This window comes from Lutjanus erythropterus, chromosome 10 (assembly GCF_056507025.1).
Source record: "Lutjanus erythropterus isolate fLutEry1 chromosome 10, fLutEry1.hap2, whole genome shotgun sequence".
NCBI classification, from domain to species: Eukaryota; Metazoa; Chordata; class Actinopteri; order Lutjaniformes; family Lutjanidae; genus Lutjanus; species Lutjanus erythropterus.
In genome coordinates, this window is record NC_139326.1 from 29603154 (window position 1) to 29620976 (window position 17823).

Consider the following 17823-nt stretch of genomic DNA (forward strand, 5'->3'; position numbering starts at 1 on the left):
CTCATGAATTATAGATGCATACTTCAGCAGAAACATTCCTGTGATTGTAACTGGACTCAGAATCAGTGTCTGCAGAGGGTTGACTCACCCAGCAGACACTCGCGTTTAAGAAAGCTTGCGGTGTATTAGTGTCACCATTAAGTGGGGCACACCAGTGAGCCCTATGGGGGAGCTTTGTAGCCCTACTGGCACAGAGATAAATGGGTGCGGAGGAGTGCTTCAGGGTGGAATAAACTGAGAAACATCAGATTTGCTAAAGATCAGGGGATGCTGTGACAAAGCCTGCTTCCTACAGGAGTGTCAGGATTATCTTTTCCTATTCAGCGGGAGAAAACCGAGCCTCGTTTTGAAATGAGAGCAGAGGGCAAGTTGCTGAGGGGAGAGACCCAAACTCCAGATCAGTTACAGATCAGTTCCCCTCCGCTAACTGATATGTTTCCGTGCATATAGAAAATCTTTTGCACAAACCACCATAGAAATGCAGCTGTTTTCTTTCTGCTGTGATGGTGTGATTGTTTGCCTCAGAAAGCTGGGGCCAGGACGCACAGTAATGGCCTTCTGTAGGCAGCCTGGTGTGCGTGGCTCTATTCAAAATGGCTGCTGTTTGAATAGGCTGGGGGAGTTCGAGTGAAGGGATGCAAATCGTTGATATGGAAAAGGCAAAGCACAGACAAAAGCCCCTGTGTTTGTTTGAGTCGGTCATTAAGTCTATTTTGTGCCTGTGTGTGTTTGAGTATGAATGTGCATGACTATGACTTTGTATATCAGCAGTTTCTATTACAGATGCAAACTAGATTTTACAAATAATGCTACTAATATCTTCCCTGACCATGCACTGAAAACAGCCTATGTATAGAAAGATAAGAGGAATTTGTAGGTCAACTTCAAAAACACTATTGGTCTCACATTCTTAACAAAAACAGGCCAGTTTTCTCTGGATTCTGGGTCACAGCTCTCTTTGATTATATCAAAAGTTTTTTATTGCTTCCAATCCTATTAGGCTCAGGAATGTGTTATTTATGAGGTGTAAATGAGAATGACCAAGACTATAATGACAAACCTTTCATCAGGCTTAGTCTCTGTTGTGTTTTTCTTCTTAAGCCTGACTTTCCCTGACATCTTTTGTGGCTTTTCATCAACTAAAGATACACACATTAAAATGGGAGTTTTCTGAGGTTTTTTTCAGTCGCTGCTTAGTCTCCTTTCATTCATGCATTCATGCTTTCTCTGTCTCCACTTAATTCTTCAAGTCAAGAAGTATAAACCAGTACAGTAACTGTTTTCCCCAGGCTAGGTCATAAGATAAGCCTGACTACCTGGCACTGACCTTGATCCCATTCCCAGATCAAGCTCCTGCCTCTCTGTCTCTCCTTGTCTCGCCACAACTGCTTTACTCGAGCACTTCAGAGGCATAAAGTCGCAGTGTTTCTGTCTGGGAAACTGGGCGAAAGGCCCCTCAGACAGGTCAATGTGTAACACTTGGCTCACTGTGAAGAAACACCTTGTTTATTTAGCTCAAAACTGGTTTAAACAGAGATTTCCTTTTGCGAGCTCACAGCCTTTGAGACACTGAAGCGTGTTGGGTGATGAAAGTGTTTTCTGAGGGAAAAAAATGTGTTTTCCGAAAAAATCCATGATGACGCTGTATTTAGCGTTGGCGAGCTGAAGGTGAAGCAGTCCAAATCCAGGAGAATAATCTCCTCAGTGTTCAAACAGGTCATAGAAAATGGGAAATATCCTGCTCCTTACAATCCAGTTTGTGTTGATGGACTCATGCATTTCTTTTAAAAACTGCACGTCTTGTACTTATAACTGAACTCTAGCTGTATTTTATTGCATTTGCATTGCATCAGTTTTTTAACATTTAATTTATTTTATTTCATTTTATTATGTTTTTTGTAGAACTTTTTAGTGTTGACTTCATGATCACATCACAGTGTTAGCTGGAGGCAAAACAAAGGAAAAGCTAGAGGCAAACATGAATCATCTCAGAGTAGTAATCCACATAACTGAGGAAGTATTAATGGCTCAAAACTGAAAGTTTACTGCATACCAGCTGCCACTGTCAGTCTAAAAAACTGAGGACATCTGACATCTCACACCTATTTTCCTTATTAAAAAGAAAAATAATTTTAGATTTCATGTTTCTCTCGTAACGAACTATGACAACCTTTAATTGCCTTGTTATCTCCATAAAATGCACTCAATGGATCAAGGCTCGGTGGATGTTTGCTGTGTCACTGAGTGCATTGTGGCGCAGCGCCTGCCACTTGTGCGTTAAAATTGCAAAATAAAATGACAAAATAATATACCAATATATTCGTCCAAACCCTATGGCAGTTGTAGAAACAGGACAGCCAGTCTGCTCCCGCTGGTTTATATGAACTTTTTCAAGTAGCACTTACCTTCCTGGAGAGTGAGAGACTGTACAGAGTCAGAAGAGCCTGGATTTTCCTCAGCGACTGTTAAGAAAAAAACAACGAAACTTGTTAGCTAGTGTTGGTTAACATGTTTAGGGAATTACTTGGCCTCCACCTAAGGTCTGCCCACAAAAAAAGTGAGAATGACAGTCAGAAAAATGGTCTGCTGGCCATTGTTTTTAAATGATTGAGAGAAATGTGCTGTTTAAATAAAGTTGCATTGCTTTGCTCACAGGTGCTGGAGAGTTTTAAGATCATGGATTACAGCCTGCTGCTGGGTGTGCATGTCATGGACCACAACCAGAGAGACGGGGGTGATCCGGGCCAGGCAGGGGGCGACGGGAGGAGACCTGTGGGCCAGAGGGTGCTTTACTCCACCGCCATGGAGTCCATCCAGGGAGACGGCAAGGCTGCTGAAGCCCTCACCACAGACGACACGTGAGTCGGCTCAGCCGGGGGAAAACACACATATTATGCACACATATTTGGGCATACACACTCTGCCTCTGTGTGTCTCTTAATCTCCACCTTTTCCCTCCCAGACACAGTTATACAACCGCGCTCAAACCTCACACAGGACACTCAAGTAGTGTACACACAGTCATGCTCTCATATAACCATGGCTACACAAACACAAACACAGCCACTGTTCAGTGTATTTACATCAACACACACGAATGAATAATACTTTAAGTGCCTCTTTTAAAAACATTTGTAAAACTGCGTAGGCGCATTGTGTTTATTTGAACAGTCAAGCATTGCAGAAGAAATACAGTAGCTATTCTCTGACAGCTGCTGTGTTTTTATTCTGTTTTAGGATGGGTGGCATCCCTGCCAAAACACACAAAGAAGAAAAGCTGCTCATCTTCCTGGGTATCATTGATATTCTACAATCATACAGGTACTGATGAGATGTTTGAGATTATACTGCATAAACCTGCTGCCATTTTATTTCTTATGCAGATTTATTATTATTATTACTCATCTGTTAACTTTTGGTGCCATGAAACCCATTTAAATTGACTTTATGATCTACAGAAACGCCTGTCTCAGGTAAAATTGTCTCTTCAGTAGTCAATAAGGTAACACTAATAATCAGCATTAATAAATGGTAAATTTATAGTTAATTAAACTTTAGTTAATAGTTATTTCATTATTACACAATTAAATGTTAACAAGCATTAAAATAATGTCTATCTGTTTTAGAAACCATTTACTATGCAATTTTAAGTTTTATATGTATATGTTCAAAATACAGGGACAAAAATATTTAGGCAACAAAACTTCTTCTTTAGGTTAGGAAACAAAAAACCCTACCCTACTTGGGTAGGTTTAAGAAAATATCACACTTTGAGTTAAACAAAAACAACAAAAATAACGCATGCAGTGCAACATAAGGCAAGTACATAAGTTACTATAATCATCAATTGCAAAATTATGCAATTGCATCATATATGATATATAATATTCATCAAAATAATGTCATACAGAAACTAATCATTAACCATTGTTTTTAATGCCTGCCACTGGGCTGCCATCACCTTGAAATCAGATGAAAGAGCCTTTCTTTACATTTTCCCAGACAAAGTTACAGTGAGCAGCATGTCAGCCAATTAGAAAGAATATTCATTTTGATCATTTTATTTTTGATGTTATATTTTGTGGTTATTACAGTGGCAGCACTACTGCTCTTGTCTACAGGGGCCTCCAAAATCAACAAAATATGAAAGCTCCTTGTGTTTGCTTCAGTCAAAATGTCATTGTTATTGTCTCTTATCAGCTATGATACAATATATAAATCATAAACTAATTATTTTATAATACACAGTAATTATAAAGTGCTAGTGCCAGTAAATATGTGACAATGAAGAGGAAATGTGCATGAATAGTAAAGGATTCAGTAAGACAACATTGTATAATCCTCAGAGTAACTGCTAAGATTGATGCTTGCTTTACGACAAGGCCTCTTAATGTTGAATCATCACCCTGTGTTGTTGGAAAGAGCTACAAGCCACTTTATCACACTCCTATAAGGACTCAAGACTTTGTCTCTGTCCAGCATGATTTAAACAGACTCAGCGGCCCATCAGTCTTCTTTATTTACACATTGATTTTTTTTGCCCTGAGAGCAAAAGCATCGAGGTAACAGAGGGGGAAGCCTTTTGGCTCATTGGCCTTTCAAACTTGTGGAAATTTAAAAGCACCACATACGTCTCTGTCAGCCCGGTTGGTCAAGGCATCAAATGCACAGAGAGTGGGCGAGGTGAGATTGGGTCAGGGAGAAAGGATGAATAGACTCAATTTGTCTACACTTACAAACTTTGATGTATTTAGTGTATTTAGTGAAAAATAAACTTGGTTTATGTTGTGTCAAGGAGGAAAGGGGAAGACTCTCAGGTCTGATCAAGCAGAAAGAGGAAGCTTTTGGGTAAGCGGATACATTTGTGACAAGGCGTCTTCTTGTTTTGTTTCTCCCCAGGTTCATTAAAAAGTTGGAACACTCGTGGAAAGCCCTGGTGTACGATGGCGTAAGTTGACTCCCCGCTCAAATTTGACACTGCTGCTCTTATGAATGAGCCTTTTATTTGGTCACACACACTCTTACGTCTTCTCCTCCGTCTGTCCTCAGGACTCTGTCTCGGTGCACCGGCCCGGGTTTTATGCCAGCCGTTTCCTCAAGTTCATGAGCACACGGGTCTTCAGAAAGACTCAACGTAAGTCTGGAGGCTGATCAGCGTCACATATGGGAGGGAAAGTACCCCATGCAAAAAAAAGCAAACAAAGAAGAGAGGCAGCAATGGGAAGTAGGAAATCCTGGCCAGATAAGAAGAGCCGATCTGTAGGGACTTTTTATTGTCTGTTGCTGGGCATCTGTGTGTCATTGTAACATTATTAGATTAGCAGTAATTCACTTGTTGCATTAAGTGGTATATTGTTTCCTTGTATTGTCTTCCCATTCAACAAGAGCGTTTTATTTTCTTGCGTTGTTTTGTCTTTGAGGCACACGGTCTATTGTGTGCAGAAATGTGAGCTTTGATTCAATTTTAGGATTAAATAACACACTTTTGCTCTTTGAAATTAAGGGTTTCATGTTGGTTATATAAGCAATCATGTGACAAAGTCATTCAGATCAGATTGAGATTGTTGTTTGGAGATCCCTATCCTCTTTTAAATCTCCTTCAAAATATTTTCATGAGTGTGCTTTTAGTGTGGTTTTGGTCTGAATCCATCTGTTATTATTATTATTATTACCATTATTTACTCCAGGAAGTTAAGATGACGTTGATTCCCATTTTAACTCGTCAGACTGATGATTGATCCTCTGTCAACATTTAAACCACTTTATCTGTAGTGTCTGTTCTCAGTGTGGTGGCTGTAGGTAACGCCAGGAATCAGTTTTGGAACTTCACGTTAAAATTAAATATAGTAACGATGTTATGCAAGCATGTGGGACCCCCCCTGTGGAAATTAACATGGCTCAGCCAAAGATTTGAGGATTTAGCCGAGCTATTAACCATCGCCAAGTCCCGTCAGAGGGAGATGACAGCAAAGGATTTAATTTCATGCCCTGCTTGGGAGGCAGAATAAGGATGGTTTAGGGGACACTTGTGTAATCGTCATTGTGCATTTTAACAGTTTAATGACTTTACATGACTAATTTTGGAGGCAGAGCTTTAGAGTTTCATTGTGTGTGAACCTTGCTTCAATCAGGATAATGGTCTTTTTCCATTACCTCTGCCAATTATCTTCTTGTTTTACCCTTTCTGCTTTGGCTTCCCTGAATATTTCTCTCTCCTCTGTTTTTCTTTTATTTCTTTGACTTGCACGCTTCTTTTTGCTCTGCAGCAATTCGATTCTCCCCTTCAAAGAGGACTCGTACTTCCATCCCGGCTCTGAAGTCGTCCTCACAGGAGATCCTTTCATCGCAGGCAGATGAGAGGAACGAGGACAGGAGGGACAGGCTGGGAGGGGCTTGCAGTCTGGCCAGTCTGGACGGACAAGGTACATGAAACAACAACTTTTTAGAAAAAAATCACTCTGACAATGGCAACTTTTAGGTCACTGTGAATTGTTTCATTACAGTTTATGAGTCATTGTATCTTGGATGTTTGATAACAGTCAGGGACGTCCATAGAAATGCCGGAATTATTATTGAGCTTGTTTGAAACTGAAAACTTAAACTATTTTAATCATAAATGCACTTGCCATGTTACCATCATCCTCAGCATAACCCTCTCTAAGCTGCCTCCTGAATTTCAAGCTCATAATTTTCTAGTTTTTGTTGCTTATTAGAGCTTTTTAGAAACACTTGAAGCCTGTAAACAGCCACTTGTATTCAGCCATAAAGTTGTTGTCCTCTCATCACCGCCCCGTGGGGAAGCTGTCAGTGGTTAATACAGTGTTTGGCTTTAATGGAGAGAAAACAGAGGCTACTACCTTCTTATTACACTCTCAGAAATAAGGGGAGCCCTGCGATGAACTGGCGACTTGTCCAGGGTGAACCCCGCCTCTCGCCCAATGAATGAAATAAGGGCTCCAAAATGGCTCTTCCTGAAAGGCTCAGATTCTAGCCAGAACCATTTGCTTTTGAAGAACCTTGTTTGAAGACAGGGTTCATCAAGGGTTCTTTATGAGACTAAAGGTTCCATTAAGAACAGGTTTTGGAAAGAAGAGTTCTCCAAGAATTGGTGAAGGCATGGGTGTTAAAAAATCCAAAATATAAATATTGACTCATTGGTGTTTTTAAATGTAGATCTGGAACTTTTCTGTGCTTTTGTGTTTTTGCCTCGTCTGTAGAATATAAACAGGTTCTTTGTAGAAACCTCAAACAGCAGTAGAGTTATAGATGAAACCCTCATAAAAGGGGTATTTTTAGATCTCTCTTGTTAGGTTCTAGAAAAGGGATTTCAGTAGAGGTAGGTGCTAGATGAAAACCTTGGAACATAAAAGGGTTCTCAGTAGAACCCACAGAGATGAAACCCTCAGAATGTAAAAAGGTTCTCGATAGAAGCCCAAGGTTGGATTCTAGATGAAACCTATGGAATATCAAAGGGTTCTCGTTAGAACCCCCTGGGTAGGTTTTTGTTTGCACCCTACTCTTATAAGGTGGACGGGTTCTGGATAGAACCCCCAAAGAGGGCTCAGGGTGGAACCATTAAAGCATAGAGGGATTCTCTGCAGGACCTCTCACAGAGGGTTCTGGGTGGAACCTTTCACAAATGGTTTTAGGCAATAACAATGTATATAGGGTTCTACATCTACACCCTAAACAAGCTCCAGGTGGATCCTGTATGAGGGTTCTGTAAGGGTTATAAGGGTTCTGGGAACAATCCAAAGAATTCTGTATGATTCCAGTAAAAGAGATGTGTAGTTTCGGCTGATCATATTCTGACCCAGTGCATGATGGTAAATGAATCAGGTGTTTGAGAAAAGGTGAAAGTGTTTGTGATGATGCTCACGTTCAGCAGCAGTGTCTGACCTTTGTGTCTAATATGAAGGGGTGTTAGCCAGCACCACACCGGATGAAACAAGGGCGTAGGCGTGGAGCGGAAAGAGAAGTCATGAGGTCACGTGTCCTCTTTCCCTTTACAACTGAGCTCTCGCCCACTGATGTGTCCAGCTGTGACGCAACATACTATAAAGCAATTTCAATTGTTATGCTTCCTGACTGTATCTTTACAGCTGCTAAATCAGTCTCGAAGAGGAAAGAGAAAATCTGTTACTTTGAAGTATGAGGTTGATTCAGAGAAATCTGTCAGTTTTATTGGAACAATTTAATCAATTACCAAAAGTCTCATGTCCTGCCTCGTCTCCGTCGTTAAACTTTGAAGCTCAGAATGGAAATACAAGAATAACCTTCTCCTCTCGGCCTGTGGATGATCCAGTGTCAGCTTTACATTTTAATCAATACAGTTATACAAAGTTATATCATATTATATTACAGGTTACAAGGTTCATTTACTCATTTTACAACACAGAGGTGTAAAACAAGATGCCAGTTGTAGCCCTATTTATGTGACTCACAAAACAAAACAATGCTACTTACAAAAACAAAAAGTATATACAAATTGACTAATTGGATATTTATGCTCTGCCAAGAAATTATGGCAGTGAGATTCTGTGTTAGTTGTTTATGCATGTTTCAATTAAAGGGGGACTTCATAGATTTTATAGTTTAGTTTACTCATCATGAGTATTAGCCTGTGAAAAGATTCAGAAAAGATGAATATTGTCTGTTAGTTCAGGCCTTTTAATCAAAAGTGTGGGCCAACCTCACACAAATTGCAACATAAACCAACTCAGCAGATTTTATGTCATCAGTATGTCCTGGAAGTTTTGTAATTTGTGCAACACACAAATTACAACAGAAAGTGTTGCCAACAAATGTTTATTCCTCATGAAAATTTCTTCTGTAACATATAAAAAGTCTGAAGAAATCCAAGTGGTGGTTCAAATGTGTTTCTGAGCTATACCCTGGTATCACTTTTTTGCTGCAAAATATAATAATTTAAAACAACATCAGCATAAATTGGCACTAATCCAATCCATAAATCCATAAACTTAAACATGTTAGCTTTTAAGTAAAACACAAGATTTGCTGGTCATCATCAGTGTAAGTTGTCTGGCTCATCTTCATCATCTTCATATGCAGCGTGAGATGAATTTGCAGGTTTGTGGTTAATTGTGGACAACAATGAGCCCTTTGTGTGGACATCAGACAAGACGACATGCATAAATACTTTTTTTTTAACATGGGCAATCAGTATTTGTCTATATTTTCTCCACATTAGGTTTCTTAAGAATATGTTGTAAGTGACAGGAACAGTTGAAAGAGTTCCTGTTGCAGTTTGTTTGGGGTCATGTCGTATAATGTCTGTACCGTATATAGATTTGGAGCTTTAAAAAGTTTTATCTCGACTTGGGCTTTGAGACTACAAATAAAAAAACAAAAAAAACTGAGTTACAATCTGGAGGGGCTGGAGTGAGGGATATCTCATTCATGTGAATGTTTTCTCCTCAGCTGTCTTCGGTTCATACTTGCGTCCTGATCTGGTCCCCGCCAACCCGTCCTTCTACGAGGGCTCCTCCATGGGAACCATCTCCACCTCCTCCATTTTTGTCAATGTGGACAACCAAACAGAGGAGAGGTACGCTGTCTACTTCCTTTTAACTCTTCCTGGTTGCTTTCAGTATATCTTGACACTCTCGTGTTGATGAAGTGTTGGAACGTGTACTTAATCACCTTAACACCATGATGCAAGATTACTGCGACCAGTACGGCCATGAAGACGAGAAGGGAGCCAAGTAAATTTGCCACACCCAACACACACACACACACGCTCATATGCTCCCACGTTATTGTCACCTATGCGCTGACATCACATGGTCTTATTGGTGACGTGCGTCATGGAGCAGGTGACTCAGCTGGCTTGGCAACGTGCGTCCGATACACATATACACTGACACAATTCCTACACAATATATGGATGGTACAGTTTAAGACAGAGAAGAAGAAATGCAGCAGTTTTTACATAGTTGACACAATGTTTTAACAGTTCAGTGTGGACTCAGAGACCTTTATAAGTGATTTATTACCTTATATTGCAAAGTCTGATAAACAATGATGCTGTACATTATGAAATACTAATCAGCGTATTACATAATTAGGTTTTATTACACCTTTAACCCACTTTTAATGTACTTTACTACATTGTCTGGTTGTTAATAAAGGACGGTTTCATTTTATAACTTGCTTCCAGCTTCTGAGCTCTTTGTCCTCTGCCCTCTGCGTGTTTCCCATCTTTCACCTCTCCGTCTGTCCGGCAGTGTCAAGTTCAGCTCGCTCTCTGAGGCTCCATTGTGTGACTTGCCTGATCTTGTCCCCTCATCAGTCACCTGCTGCTGCTCTGACATTGTTCTGTCAACTGTTTTCATAAATATTTAAACAGCGGCTTTGACACGGTCTTACTTAGTGCCATTATGCTGCAGAAAGACTGTGACAGAAGAGGACAAGCAGTGCAGCGAGGACTGTATGTCCACCAACAATACTCACTGTCTGACAGCTGCTCTGCCAATTACAGTAGTAACACCTTATGCTGTGGTACATCGGGGTTAGATTGTTTTAATTCAAAGCTGTTATTTACATATATCTCTCTTCTATGGAGCCCTGGAGTATCCACAGAGAGAGAAAAAAAATCTCTACAGCCATACTTCTCGGCCACTCTCTTTACCGGGCTTTCATTTTGACTTTGAACACAAAAAATAATGAGTCACATGTCAGAAAGGAGTAAAAACACATTCCTGAATTTATCAGGGAGTCACCTGATGCACATATAAGATAAGCAGCTCTCAAGTTGCCCCCTGGTGGTTGAACCAGGACTGTAAAAGAAAAGGAGGGATGAACAACATCGCACCTCATGGTCAGTCTAGATCAGTGGTTCTCAACCTGGGGGTAGGGGCCCCCCAAGGGGATTGCAGGTTAATTTCTGGGGGTTGCACAGATGGTTGTATGGAATAAAATAAAATCAGAATGAGAGCCAGGAAGCAGCTTTCAGCCTCATCAACATCAGGAACAAGCACTCGAAAATATCACTAATGGTAAAAACTGTAAAGAAGAACAAAAATGACAGTTACCAACATAAACCAGCATGTTCTGAACAAACACTAACACTAACAAAAATAGCATTTGCATTTTGAAACATAAAATAGCAAACAAACACAAACTGCCCAACCCAGCACTGGGTATAATGGAAAATGAGGCTGTATTTTAGAGTGGGGGGTGTTTTTTTTTTCTTTTTTTGGCCTCAGAATAAATTTTATTGAGTATGTTTTTGAGAAGCGAAGCTCATTTGCTTGCACATGAGTCCTTATTGGACACACATGGACACACACACATACACAAAAAGTCTTGACACTGGGCTTAAAGAGCAGCTTTAACCAGCTGTGCTTGCTATCACATGTAATATCTACTATGGAGCAGTGGTATATCAGAAAAAAATATTCCAGTTTAAGACTTGAGCCAACAGGAGACTGGAAAAGAAGTGGAGACAGTCAGGGTCACCTGAAAGTCAGACAGCAGCATCACTGTCTAAGAAATGCATCCACAGAGCTCTGAGCTCCAACCAAGCTTTGTAAATACTCATCATGAGACAGATATGTTGTCTTCACTCAAACTGAAACCCAAACTATTTACATTTTCTAGAATTCAGTTCTCAAGCTCGTGTTTATGTTATTTGTGGAATGTACTCAGCCAGAAAAGGTTTCATTTTGACTTAATCATCGTCGTCTTGAAGCGACTTTGCTCATTTCCTGTGAGACATTTCTGAGTCTCTGAGCCTCTGAGCTGAGGCCTCCACTGGCACGACACCAGACAGGTTTCCCATTCTGCTCGCAGTCGGTTCATCTCCTTGTCTCTTTGATGTCAGAGTCTCTGCAATAGTGTGTGTGATTTGTTTCTGGAGAGTATTTTTTTTCATCCGTTTCCATGCACTGTTTATACAGCTGCTTTACTTTAACTGCCTTTGACGCGTACAGTAAACTCTCAGGATTATCTATTACGTAGTTTAATGAGAAAAATTATTTTCCTGTTTCAGAGATGACGTTGCATCCAGCTCCACGTTCACCCTGGAGGACAGTGCTATCTGCCTCACTTCTGAGCAGAGCACCATGGACGTGGATATAGACCGCGATGACGGATCTGTTCTCGATGTCTACTTGGTGAGTTGTTTCTTCATCTGTTTCAGGTCACTCTCACATTGGGGTCATTGCTGGGAATTTGTGAGTTGTTTTGTCCTCTGGAGGTGTACAGATGTTGCTATTAAACAACGTTAACAGGCGTCCTTTTCTCTCTTCTCCCCTGCAGTGAAAAGAGCAGCTTTACAACCTTCATTTCCTCCTGCCAATCATAAGACAATCGCCGCACTCCATTGGACGGGCCCTGCTGGCCTTTTGACTCCACTTACAGTGCTGCTAGATCCATGTTGCCACTTGTATCGCCAACACACAAAAAGACTGAGATTCTCCACCGGTTGATGGACTAAAAGAAGACACCAACAGACTCACAGCGATGGACATGTGCAGGAACCATGTGACATATCGTGTAATGTGATGAACATTAGGCTGAACTGAGTGTCGCTTTTTAGAGCATGCGTCAATGCAGTGCCATTAAGTTTTATATATGTATACTGTTTTCATGGCCTACACAAAGCTCTAAACTATATATACATATGAAGAGAGGTTAATACATTTCTTTAAATGTTTTTTTTCTTCTGCTGACCAGAAAGAAACAAGAGACTTTCAATGTTTGCAACTGCATTAGTTGCTGATCAGAAGAGAAATGTTTACAGTGAATCTATGGCGGCATCTTTGTCCCCGATGAACGGGACACAAGCCAGCTTGTAGCCACAGCCAGCACGGACGAAAAAAGACTCACACGAACAGACGTGATGGATTCAAACACAGACTGTGACGTGGTTAAAGTGGCCACCGTGTCGCATCCGGGCTGTTCTTTGTGCTGCCCTGACAGGAACCTGAAGCCCCGGCGAAGGGCTGCTGTAAAGTGAGAAAAGACAGTTACTGGATCTTGGATGAAGCACAGAGCGGAGGGACAGTGCACTCGCTCATGATTAAAAGGCACTTTTGACATCGGTTATGATTACTATAAGAAATATTTTTCTCTGAAGAAGTTGCTTAGGTGGGTGGGCTGCCTGACACAAGCACAGATTTGGATATGTGAATATGCACTTTTGTTTTATTTTTACTCTACAAATGCACACCTCTGTAAGTCATTGATACTACATGTACAGAGACAGTGAAGGAACATTGTAGATCATTTTTGACGTGGAGCTACTAGTTTTGTGAGGTTTGTGTCACGACTGAAATGCTTTTACTCAGGATATCCTTTGATACTGAATAAGTGTGTCCTCTTCAAGAAGTTTTGAGACATGCATCCTACACTTAGAAGCTGTCCGATACCTCTTCATCAAGACCATATCCAACTATAAATGTTGAATTCCACGATCACACGTCGGTCGAGACCATAATTTATTATGTAAATCTCAATATTTTACCATTTGCTGAAAAAGACTTTAATCGCTGAATGTAAAGACAATGCATATTTATATATAGAAGAGACTCCTATAAATAAACTGCTTAAATTCACTGTCTGCTGTTCAGCTACTTTAGCTTCTCAAGTAGTTCTGGGATCCTGAAGAAGTGAATCTATTCTGCATCTACACTGCCGTATATGTACAACCCTATTTCCAAAAAAGTTGGGACATTCTATAAAATGTAAGTAAAAACAGAATGCAGTGATTTGCAAATACTTTTTGACCTGTATTCAAATGAATACAGTATTACGAGATATTTAATGTTCTAACTTTATTGTGTAAACACTCAACAATGGTTTCCAAGTCATGTAGCATCCTTTATACAGTTATGTGGACTGCAGTGTTAACTCAGTGCTGGTCAAAAGTCAGATGTTCAGTGTTTTTCAGCTTTGACTCCAATGTGCAGCGATTTCTTTGCTTTCTTTGAATCCTTTAATGACATTATGGATCTTAGATGGCAAAATCCCTGAAGTCCTTGAAGCTAGGTGTTGAGAAAAGTTTTGGATTATTTGTCCACACAGTTCTTTACCAAGTGTCAATCCATGCTTGTGGATGCCCCTTTATATATATACTGTCAGCTGTTACCTGTCACATGTTCCCAACAGGGGTTTTTTGATTATTCCACCACTTCCTCACTCCTCTGTTACCCCTGTTCAAACTTTTTTGTGTTGCAGGCATTAAAATCAAAATAAGTGTATATTTACAAAAAAAAAAAAAAGGTTAATCAGTTTGAACATTAAATAGCTCATCTTTGTACTGAATTCAACTGAACACAAGTTGAAAAGTTTTTGGAAATCCTTGCATTCTGTGGTTATTTACATTTTACACAACGTCTTAACTCTCTAGGGGGAACTGGGGTTGTATGTGCGCACAATTTGGAATAGGGGGTTTAGGGATTAGGTGTTTTGGGAGAAGTTATCTTCACCTTCACAGTAGTGCCACTAAGATAGCACAATGCACTTGTTTCTGTTGTGTAACAATTTTAATTTATAGAACATTGTCAAATTGCATTACATTTAGTGCAAATAATAACACTTCTGATGTACAACTTAGAAATATACAAAGTGTGTAGATTACTGACAAAATATCAAAATTAAAAACACTAAATGCATTCTTCAGCTGACATTGCTTGTAGAATCTAGCTGTTGTAATTATCAGCAAAACAATTAACCAGGATCCTTCCTAACCTCTGACCCCTTAGACCAAAAAAAATCTGATGGTGAATTTTCAACCATGCAGATCTACTGATTGCAAAACTTTTGATGGCATCAAACACAATCTAGAGTAAATTTAAATCTTGAGGTAAGATGATGTGAAATGCTGACCCTTTCCCCCTTCATTTCAGTGTTGATAAATGCACATCTGGTGGCTGTACAGTAGAGATAACCAGGATGTTATTAGGGTTCATCCTGGTGTCTAAGGCATTCTGGGGGTAGTTTATCAGTCGAAGGGCAGGAGGCCACTGCACTGTAGTGTGGCGTGTGAAATGTAAAGTAATAGTGTAAGTGAGAGTGTAAAGTGTAGATGATATCTTACTCAACATTTTACATTTTTACTTCATCCTGCACATAGCAGCAGGGCTGATTTATAAACCTGACACTCTTGAATGGACAGTCAGACATTTTTCGCTGCCTCATCAGGGGATAAAAATGCTGAAAAACAACCAAGGCTGTACAAAATGTATCCACTCATCTCTCAATGAAAGAGAGGAATCTTTATATCAGACACTACGGCTGGCCATTTGCAAATATCTGTCAGAAACCGTTACATGGAGGTTAAAGACACACTCACAAAAGACTGCCAATTTAGCATCTATAGACCACAGTCGACTAAACCATTGACATCCAATTGATTATCAGTTCAGCTGTGTCAAAAATATTGTTCAACATGTGTTAATTAGACTTAGAAAATGCTCAATATCTCCCACTTCAGGTTTCCTTGGCCCATTACTGTCATCGGATTCAAGCGTTTAACAGTCAATTCACATTTCTCACATTGGTAAACTAACTGAAAACTTATTCGGTTTTCTCTGTACAATACATTGTGTCCATGGTGTTCTCCGAAAGCTACTTTATAACAATCTAGAAATATAAAGATTTCAAAGCTTTAGGCTATGACCCCCCCATCAAACTGCAAAGAGAGTCATCACTAGAGGGACAGGAGAAGGCAAGAAAGAGGAGACACAGTACCACGCCTCATCAATGCTTTTCTCGTCAATATCCACTTTCCTCTCTCATGGTAGTTACTTTAGCAGCAGCAAAACAAGTAGCTGTAATACTAGTGATTAAAGCAAACCCAAAAAAGTCAAGAAGTTTGTAATCATAAGAAATGTACAAAACAATTTACAAAAAAAGCAAATAATTGGTAACAATTCGAAAACCACTTAGGAAACTCTTGAATTTACATACAAATGTACCCATGACCAACAGATGGTGTTAAGCCAGTACAGTGTGGCTGGGATGGCAACTACTGATGGATTAAAGCCGTAAAACCAGTCTCTCCTTCAGGCAGGTGTCCTGTGGGACATCCTGGATGATATGGTGTCCTGCATGTTGTAAGTTTGAAAACACATTCTAGTTGACAGGTGAATGGGTCATGTAGTCATCGAGAGTCTGTTTGATGCTGAGCAGTAGAGCCTCTCCAGTGGGCAACATCTGCCCTCCAACAAGCCTGAAACAAGAAGAAAGACTTAAAATCAATACACACATATACAAAACTGAATTAATACCAGATTATGTCGTCGACAGGGTTTTTTCTCAGTTCACAATTTCAGATAAAGCACCAGTCAGGATATATCCCATTCATTAACAGTTGAATTAATGTTCTAACCATCTGTTTATTTAAAGAGGTTTGTAAAAGACACAGACAAGTCACTACAGTCATAACCATGCCATTACACCTTTCATTAACATGAAGGAGATGAAAATAAGGGACAAGATCTTAATGAATGTTTATGACTGCTGTTATTCAGTCAATTGTCATCTTTAATGCATGCTGACATTGTTTGAGATGTCTTTGTAATGACAACTTGGCATTAATCAGGACAACATAACCTGTTAATGTCTTTGTCATGACAACATGACATTATCAAATGTAAAGAAAATGTTTGACATTATATTCAGATGAGGTTGGTTTTGACACTGGCCATCATAACACCATAATAAGTGTGTCAAGAAATTTCACTTGACCTCACATGAGGTGGTACTCATCTTTGTATTAAAGACAACATAACTGAGACACTTAATTACCACAGTTATTAACACTCAAAAAGACTTCTTCATGTTAATGACAGTGTAATTATGCACATTGTAGTTATGCACATCATTTCAAGTAAAGCGTTACTAAAAAATTGCTGACTGTTAAGTCCTCATCAATTAGAAAATTAAACAGAATTGCTTACTCCACCTTTAATTGCTTTCTCACTCGTAAACCGAGATAAGTTTGGGTTCGTGGTTACCTCTTTGTGTTCAGAAGAGGATGGGCTTCCCAGAAGTTTTTTCCTGCACGTAGGACGTGAAGCGTTTGAGAAACTTGGGATACTCTCTCTTGGCCACGGCTCTGAGGACTGACGCTGGAGCCCAGCCTCCTGGGTTTACTGCAACCACACAGAAGATAATTATCAGGAAACTGGGTGTAGCACTAACTTATGATATAATTATTAGTCATCAACCCACAGTCTACAGACTGTGGTCTAGGGTGCCCTCTAGTGAAAGGCGAGGATGTGATCCTTTCTTTTTTTTTTTTCAAATGAACTCCCATGACCCACCGGGCTTCTCTAACAATAAATTGGCTCAGAATTCCTTCTGCTGTGCTGCTTTATGTCACAATCTCCTCGTCTGCAGGAAGTCAGGGGAGGGGAAGAAGCTGTGCAAGTCTGGCCAGACGTTTCAAAGATGTAAGCACAAAGACTGGCTCTTGTGTCACCTACCAGCTGTACAAAGGCCAATTAGCAGAAACACTGGTTGATGCAAGGTTGTTCTGCGTTATTTGAAGAAATAGGTGTAAAACAATCAATTGCAATTCAGTAGCATGTCATTCAGAATGATAATTTAATATAAAACATTTCTTGTCAAAACATTATTAGTTATGTAATTAACCTCACCTTACAAAAAAAAAAACACTTTTGGGGGGAAAGTTGAACTTAATTTGCATACTGTGTAAAAAGACAATATGTTTCTGTCAAAGCACATGAGGAAATCTGTGATTGCTAAATCTGTATCTCTATCCTTCAAAATGACGACAGGGTGCCCCTAACCCCCAACAGTGTGTTCATGACAAACATGAACTCCATAAAT

General features: G+C 39.9%; 2 protein-coding genes across 2 annotated transcripts in view; one reads left to right on the forward strand and one right to left on the reverse strand.

The window, feature by feature from the left end:
• The window catches only part of pip5k1bb (phosphatidylinositol-4-phosphate 5-kinase, type I, beta b), a 46878-nt gene extending 33297 nt beyond the window's left edge, over positions 1 to 13581 (forward strand). Inside the window, exons 8-15 of the mRNA XM_084728986.1 lie at positions 2656 to 2858; positions 3238 to 3321; positions 4900 to 4948; positions 5050 to 5134; positions 6267 to 6422; positions 9442 to 9568; positions 12014 to 12137; positions 12283 to 13581. Of these exons, the coding sequence (XP_084585112.1) occupies positions 2656 to 2858; positions 3238 to 3321; positions 4900 to 4948; positions 5050 to 5134; positions 6267 to 6422; positions 9442 to 9568; positions 12014 to 12137; positions 12283 to 12285 (831 nt within the window). The 3' untranslated portion in view covers positions 12286 to 13581. The remainder of the gene's footprint in view (positions 1 to 2655; positions 2859 to 3237; positions 3322 to 4899; positions 4949 to 5049; positions 5135 to 6266; positions 6423 to 9441; positions 9569 to 12013; positions 12138 to 12282) is intronic.
• A 907-nt stretch (positions 13582 to 14488) lies between these two features.
• LOC146320656 (ceramide transfer protein-like) overlaps positions 14489 to 17823 on the reverse strand; it is a 43562-nt gene continuing 40227 nt past the window's right edge. Inside the window, exon 17 of the mRNA XM_084728988.1 lies at positions 14489 to 17123. Coding sequence (XP_084585114.1) covers positions 16996 to 17123 — 128 coding nt within the window. The 3' untranslated portion in view covers positions 14489 to 16995. The remainder of the gene's footprint in view (positions 17124 to 17823) is intronic.